The 8,122-nt window shown below is 49.7% G+C and overlaps 1 protein-coding gene across 1 annotated transcript; it reads right to left on the bottom strand.

Moving 5' to 3' along the window:
* Positions 1 to 2,469: 2,469 nt before the first annotated feature.
* Positions 2,470 to 6,372, bottom strand: LOC143350677 (uncharacterized). The gene is made up of 7 exons (XM_076782698.1): positions 6,178 to 6,372; positions 5,862 to 6,078; positions 5,419 to 5,798; positions 3,980 to 5,317; positions 3,403 to 3,595; positions 2,647 to 2,913; positions 2,470 to 2,528 (listed from the first exon to the last, which is right to left on the bottom strand). Exons 1-7 carry the CDS (start codon positions 6,370 to 6,372, stop codon positions 2,470 to 2,472), a joined length of 2,649 nt encoding a protein of 882 aa, XP_076638813.1.
* Positions 6,373 to 8,122: the final 1,750 nt, after the last annotated feature.

The raw sequence follows: 8,122 nt of genomic DNA, 5'->3' as shown, positions 1-8,122 counted from the left end.
CGCGTTTTTCTATCACTGTTTGCTGTACAAATCCTATTAGAGATAATCTCCTTCGAATTGTACGTTAACAGGATTAACGGTAATCGCGGCCGAGGACAATCGCTCGGCATTATACAATCTTTAAACATACCGCCCCCCTTGCACGGCCCGTGCAATAAATAAGGGAGCGATTTTACCGTAAGGCCGCGACACGAGTGAGAGTAGGCGTATAGACAGTAGGGAAAATATGTAAATTACTTACATTTTTTGGAGGGTCCGGCGGAGTTCTTTCCCTGCAGCATCTGCAGGGAAGCTAGTATAGCCTGAATGGCAGCCTTCGGCAAGGCGTCGTCGTTAGGCGGTCCCCGCCTAGTGTTGCCAGGCCGTTTCCTCCGTCTTTCCTTTCTTGTCTCCGTTTTCCCTTTTTTCCACATTGGTTGTTCCGGTTGGTTTTCCGGTGCCTTAGCCTTCCGCTTACGGGCTCCTTTCTTGGTCGGCGGGACCGCCGGTAAAGCGGGTGGCTGTTGTGCGGTGGCGGGTTGGTTGGCCTCCACTTTGGGGGCTGCATCCTCGCGGAAGAGGCACGATCTCAACTCTCCATCCTTGGCCCATTTCAGCACGTAGCGCCCACCCGGAACTGGGCATTTATATCGGCGCGTCGTATACGGAATATGCGCCGGAACCGATATCGTTTGGCGTCCCACCGGGAATATCAGCGCGGGGGTCACTCCCTCGCTGGTTGAGGGTTTCGGTGGTTCCTCCACCCCCTCTTGTTTTTCCGAGGGAGCCTCGGCCAAACCTCCCAACTGCAGTATCCGTTCAAACGCGATATCAAAGCCGGGTGACGAAATCGCGGTTTCCGGTGAGGCTGGTACGCTGTTAGCGGAACTATTTGCTGACTCGCTCGCCATGGTAGCTAATTAATAACTGATCCTATTTGGCGAGAAATCGTTCAAATTTTGATTCAGGGCGTTCGCGTATGCGAAGTGCCCCCTTCCCTTAGCGCTAACGAGATTGGAGGATATTACCCCCTACTCTTCGATTTCGCACAGGAGACAAGTGGCCGGTGAGAATCAACCGTTCTCACCTTCCAAAATCCTTGCCTTTTCGAACTCGAACGGTTTTGTTTAGATCACCTGCGCGGCTTCGGGAACCGTCGCCGAAGGTGACTCAAACAAAGACTCAGCCACAGGCAGCGTACACAATCGCGTAATTGGTCGCGTATATGTGGATTTGGCTGTGCGTACTTTAACTACACGTACATGCCCATCCTTTCCCGGAAATACTTCCTCTATTCTTCCCATTTCCCACTGATTCGGGGGGAGGAGAGGATTCTGCACTAAAACAAGATCATTCTTTTTTAGGCGTGTATTTTCCGTCTGCCATTTGTAGCGGTTCTCCAGAGCTGCTCGTGGAATTTTTGCATAGTTCTCCATCTAGTCAGATGCGAAATATTAACATTTTCCACGGATTCCATTGGGGGTGCCATCATGGGCCCTCCAATTAGGAAGTGTGCCGGTGTGAGCGGCGCATAATCATCAGGGCTATCACTCAGAGCGGCAATCGGTCGCGAGTTTAAACTGGCTTCGATTTTACAGAGTAACGTCTGTAATTCCTCGCTCGTGGGAGTGAATTCTCCTATGATGCGCTTTAAATGATGCTTCACAGATTTGACTCCGGCTTCCTGCATCCCACCAAAATGGGGGGCACTGGGTGGGTTAAACTGCCACCGAATGCCCTTTTCGCCGCATTGGTTTTGCATTTCCGGCGTTTTACACACCTTATTGAAATGTTTTCTCAATTCACGATCTGCACCGACGAAGTTTGTCCCATTGTCACTGCGTATGCAAGACGGGATTCCTCGTCGGGCCATGAACCGATCCAATGCAGCCAAAAATGCACTCGTCGTGTAATCATGGACGAGTTCAATATGTATGGCCCTTGTAGCGAAGCAGACGAAAACTGCGATATACGCTTTATGAGCTGTTTTTCCTCGGCCCGCGGAGTCGCGGACTTTATACGGTCCCGCATAATCGACTCCGCAGTTTAAAAAAACCCTTGCTGCACGGCTGCGTTCTGGGGTCAAATCCTGCATGATTTGCGTGGAGGTTTGTGCCCTCCATCTTACGCATTTCATACATTGATGGATGACCTTGCGAGCCGTGGTTCGGCAACCGAGGATCCAAAATTGTTGCTTTACCATGGATATCGTCAGCTGCAAGCCCCCGTGCAACGTATTTACGTGGCACTGCCGAATTATCATGGTAGACACATGGTGTTTTGGCAGAATTATGGGGTGCTTCGCTTCCCATGCCAGCGTCGCATTCTCCAGTCGTCCACCGACCCTCAAAACGTCATTCGTGTCGAGGAAAGGGTTCAGACTTTTTAACGGAGATTTTGCGGGAATTTCCCTGTGCTTTTTTAAACACTGGTACTCGCCCGCAAAATGCGTTCGCTGGATGTAGCGGACGATTCTTTCCTTGGCCAGCTTCAATTCTGATGCTTCGACAACGTTGGCATCGAACGACCTTCGCTCACCTTGCATCGGTCTACGTAATCGGAGACAATATGCAGTCACGCGAAGTAGCTTACTCCAGGTTGAGAATCGGAATACAAATTCCCATTCCTTGTCTGGAGTTGCAACGTGGGCGTGCGGAATGCGCTTGCCCTCGGTCGTATCGATGGAATCAGGCGTTTTCGGCCAATTTTCCTCTCGTTGTCTTAACCATGCTGGACCAGAAATCCACAGCTTCGATTGAATGAGCTCCTCCGCTTCGACACCGCGCGAATTCAAATCCGCGGGATTGAAGCGGGTGGGAACATGTCTCCATTCAGCTTTCGGAAGCATGGTCTGGATTTTCGCGACTCGGTTGGCTATCACAACCTTCCAAGTCGAAGCATGTTTTTTCAACCAAGCTAGTGCAATGGTGGAATCTGACCAACAGATTATACGGTCAATTTTTATGGACAATGACCGTTCCACGTGCACTGCGAGCTCGGTAAGCAGTACGGCTCCGTTCAATTCGAGAATCGGAATTGACTGCGTTTTAATCGGAGCCACCCTCGTTTTTGCCATGATCAAGGTTGTGAAAATTTCCTCGGTCATGGTCGTCACGCGTAAATACGTGACGGCCGAGTACGCTCCGAGTGAAGCATCGCAGAATCCGTGTAATTCCACCGAAACTGCATCTGCTCCGTAACGGATCCATCTGGGAAATTTTACTTTTTCCAAACTGCTCCAATCCTCGCAAAACGTGTTCCACGTTTTTAGCGTATTCGCGGAGACATGATCGTCCCACTGGATTTTCTCCAGCCATTGGGACTGCATCAAAATCTTCGCGCGAATTACGACTGGTGATAACCAGCCGAGCGGATCGTATAGTTTGGCTATTTCAGAAAACAAAGTTCGCTTTGTAATCGGACCTGCAGCCGGTTGGAACCGTTGCAGGTTGAAATAGAAATAATCTCCCGATGGTATCCATCGCAATCCAAGCACCTTGAGTTCGGAATCATCGAACAAGGTGAGGTCGACAGCGTGGGAGTGAGAGCTTTGTGGGATGTTTCGTAGTAATTTCTGCGAGTTACCAGCCCACTTTCTCAATTTAAACCCGCCGCCCTGTAAGAGTTCGCAAACTTGAATACGAATTTTTTCCAACAAGGACGTGTCGGGTGCCCCCATAAATACGTCATCAACGTATATATCTTTCTCGAGTATCGGAGCGGCGAGAGGAAATCTGTCACCGTCCCGTTTTTTCAACTCGAGCAGAGTACGCATCGATAAATACGGTGCACACGCCGTTCCGTACGTAACGGTGTTCAACTCGAATGCTTTAAGCACTTCGGTTTCGGGTGTGCGCCATAAGATGCACTGAAAACGACGATCCTGCGGGGCGACGAGAATTTGCCGAAACATTTTCTCGATATCGGCCACCAGCACGTATTCGTACAGCCTCCATCTCGTCAAAACAGACGTGATGTCGTTCTGCAGTTTCGGACCTACGTGTAGGATGTCGTTCAGGGATTGTCCGCCCACTGTACGGCTGGTCGCGTTAAACACGACTCGCAGTTTGGTGGTTGCACTCTCCGTTCGGATAACCGCTCGATGCGGAATGTAGAGTCTGGATTTTTCAGAGGGCTCTATACGAGTCATGTGTTCCAACGACTCATACTCCGCGAGAAATTCTTCATATTCTCGTGCGAGGGTCTGATCCTTGTCCAATTTCCTTCTCATCCTGGTCAGCGCGGAGAGAGCGATATGGAGTGAATCTCCCAGCGCTTCTTCCGGTTTCGGATGGTTAAACGGCAATCGGACAATAAACCGTCCCGTTGCATCCCGTGCGACAGTCTTTTGGAAATGAGTTTCACACTCTTCCTCAGCTTTTGTAAGCACTGAGGTCGAGGGAATTTCTTCAATTTCCCAGAACCGTCGAATCGCGTAATCCAGCGATTCAAGTACGTTGCAATGCAACGTTCGCACGTGACACCGGGCCTTGCTTGCTGCATTTATTGGTCCGGATAATATCCAGCCGAATGCAGTTTCTTGTGCAATTGGCCCTTCGGGCGCTATTCGTCGGAATCCCGATCGAATAACTTGGGCGTACAGATCCGCGCCGATCAAAACTTCAATGTTTTGTCCGGACGCGGGTTCGGGGTCTGCGAGCATAAGGTTTCGTAACGCGTCGTCATTGAACACGTTTACACACGGCGAGGCATAGTTCGTGATTTTTGACACGACGTATGCTCTGGCCGAAACCATCGGGGTAACCCCGTTAGCCGCTCCCAGATTTAACCCTACACTGTACTTAATTTGTTGGGTTCGACCACCCCCCAAGCCCGATACCGTGGCTGAGGTTTTCCTCCTCGGGAGGTTGAGGTCATTCCTCAATCTCGCCGAGATGAAGGATGTCTCGGACCCTTGATCCAACAGCGCGCGAGTTAAACGCGACGCGCCGTTTTCTCCGTACACTCGTACGATCGCGGTAGCTAACAGCACCGGCCTCGGTACGTCTGTACTCGCAGTACAGTGTGACGTAGTAGCCCGTGACGTCGTTGCTTGCGTCGTCGAGGTATCGGCGGCTCTCGCCTTAGCCGTACGGCGCGGTGGAGGGGCGTTATCCCGCCGCTCCTCACGCTTGCCGTTCGAAAATTTCGTTTTCGGCTTTTGGCTAGGAGCCTCTCTTTCGTATTGCTCGAAATGCAACAGGGCATGATGCCTGCCACTGCATCTCGAACAAACGTGTTGGCTCCGGCAACCCTTTGCGTCATGATCTAGGGCCAGACAGATTATACACCCTTGTCTGTCCCTTATGAGCTGGTATCGCACTCTTGTGGAAAAACTCTTAAATGCACCGCATTCGGTCAGTGCATGCGTTTGTCCGCAAATTATGCACTTCCGCTGCGCAGGGGGGGGGGGCCCACGACGGCGTTATGACTCCGTACTCGTGGCTTATGTTCCTTTTTTGAGGCAGTTTTGCGGTTATGTTCAATGACGGTCATAGCGCGTGCTTCCTGGTCAAGGAATCTCAGGATCTCCTCAATCAACGGATATTCCGTTGACATCTTGAGGGATCGTTCCCATTCCCCTTGCAACGTAGCGTCAAATTGACTTGCTACGACGTGTGTTAGCAGCCAGCTAAGCTGCTCTTCCACAGTTCCTTTTTTAGCAAGTATAGCGAGTGCTTGCCGAAAGCCGATGGTGACCTGCTGGACACTCGCCAGGTCGCCTTTTCGGATTTTTGATAGTCTCAGTATCTGATCAAGAATCTTGATCAGCACCAAGCGTGGGAGCCCGAATTCTGTTTTCAGGGTCGTCCACGCCACTGAGAAATTTTTATCCGTTATCGCAAGCGATGCGATAGCGGCTGCGGCTCTCCCGGTTATACAGGTGTTCAGGTATTGTAACCTCTGTACATCCGTTAAAGTGGGGTTGTTGATTACTCCGGCGGTAAATAGATCTTCGAAATGTTCCCATTTCGAAGAATCCCCGTCGAATTTCTCCAACCTCATCTTCGGGAGTTCGATCGGTATTGATTGCTGGATTTCCGGCATTACTGATCTTGGACCAGTCGTGATACGGGTTATTTCCGTAGACACATAAGCCTGAAAATCCAAAAACTCGTTTTCAGTTTCCCCCATAAAATCCCGTTGGAGCAGCTCGTAAGAGTGTCGTTCCCCAGGAGGGAGAAGCCTACACACGACCTTATACTGATCGTTCATCTGTTGCCACAGACTGTTTACATAATTGAGCCTTTCCTCCAGAATTTTTTCTGTGTACTTGGCTCGACCCATCTTTTTAAGGTTGATGGATGCCCTGTTTATCCGTTCCATCCCTCTGGTCAAATCCTCGAGGTGTGCCTCAAGGTCAGACCACTTGGGATCTTTAGTAACGGACATGGCTGTTGAAGGTTAAACACTTCGAAACAACCGTACACGGGAGAAACTCTCGTGTATTATGTCCAACACTTCCCTTTACCGATTACCTCAGTATCCGGCTCGAAGGACCTTATGTTAAAAAGCTGATGCTTTTAACGACGAAGTCCGGATAGAGGGATCGGATTTTTATTGTGGGAAGTGAGTTGGGAACTTAAGATTTTCTTTTTCAAAAACTGTTTATTATAAAAATAAAAATAAAATAAACAATCAGAAACATCGAAAATTCCTATTAAATTGTTTTCAACGATTTCCTGGTCGGAACCGGCACGTTGAGGTAGGCCAAGGTTCTGTGAACAGAAAAACACGGCAATGTGTTAGACACGTAAACACGTTACACGTATATTCGCCGCGTGTGTGTCCTCACGCTCCTGGCTTCGATATTCGAATGTATAGGAGCGGAGAATTTCGCTCGCTCGTAATATACGAGCTCGCAAGTGGACTGTAATTAATATCTGGCGTGAAAAGAATTAAATTTCTTCTCGACGCCGAACTGAGTCGATTGTCTAGTGGACGGGGATGCAAGTGGAGGTTGTAAGGCTCCAAATGCACTGATCCCGTGAGTATGCCCACGGAGTCTGTGCGTCGAGTCGCACTGCAGGACAACGGCACGACCGTCGATCTGCGGCTTCTCTTTAACGTTCCAACAGATGACTTGTTGGTCGAGAATTGTACTGCGAAGCCCGACAGCACGTGGTTCACTGCACGAATACACCACTCGATGTGATTCGTGACAGTATTTGAACTACGTGGGGGCCTGACCCGCGACTCCTTGACCTCTCCGCACAGGTGCTCCTCTAAGCGTTACACCGGCGGGGTCTGTAGAGGGAAGGAATCGAAGACCGAAAGTCAAGCGTCCGAAGTGGACGCTGACCTGACTCCAGTGAGCCCACCTCGAGGTTCACCACGTAGGTGCCTCCCTTCGGTGTCTCCTAAGCCGAACGACAATCACAGAGAAGTTTGAACGGTATTCGCCCACTTCTCTGTGTTTCAAACGTTTATACGCTTGAAACGACAAAATAATACTGCACGAGGGGGGTCGAGCACCTTATTGGTGTATTCTCGAGCCCTCCAAACTAGACAGAAAATAGAAATTGAGCTTGTTTGGGACTTTCCCGAACGAAACTCCTGAATGCTTTTATTCGAGTCGAGAGTCGACTCGTTTGATAAGCAAAGACTAAAATTAATGAGTGCTAGTTTGAGTTTTAATGAATCCTCAGCTGTGCGAGGTCAATCAGAGGACCCGCACCAGACTGAACATCGACTCGTTGCACCCTTTATTGGTTAATTGTCTGCTAGCTTTATCTCGAGAATTTCACTCTCGAGATTCGCTCGAAATCTGTTCGGACACGGTCGGGAGCCGATGTGCCTTCTTCAGAAGTCGTTGTGAGACTGTGTGGATTGACAGCCGAAGACGTCGCCGTGGTACTCTAATTAATCGTTCCGCGGCGCTGTCTAAATTTTCGGCAGTCTATCTTTGTCTAATTATTTGCGCGCTACTCTCTCACGATACTGACGTCATCAACACCGTTGGCACACTCGAATCGAAGGTAATGAGCCGTTACCGATGGCAGAAAAACTAGTAATACACGCGTTTTTCTATCACTGTTTGCTGTACAAATCCTATTAGAGATAATCTCCTTCGAATTGTACGTTAACAGGATTAACGGTAATCGCGGCCGAGGACAATCGCTCGGCATTATACAATCTTTAA

Source organism: Colletes latitarsis, unplaced genomic scaffold (assembly GCF_051014445.1).
Source record: "Colletes latitarsis isolate SP2378_abdomen unplaced genomic scaffold, iyColLati1 scaffold0013, whole genome shotgun sequence".
NCBI lineage: Eukaryota > Metazoa > Arthropoda > Insecta > Hymenoptera > Colletidae > Colletes > Colletes latitarsis.
Note: the sequence above shows the minus strand (reverse complement) of the source record. Positions and strands in the feature narration are given on the sequence as shown.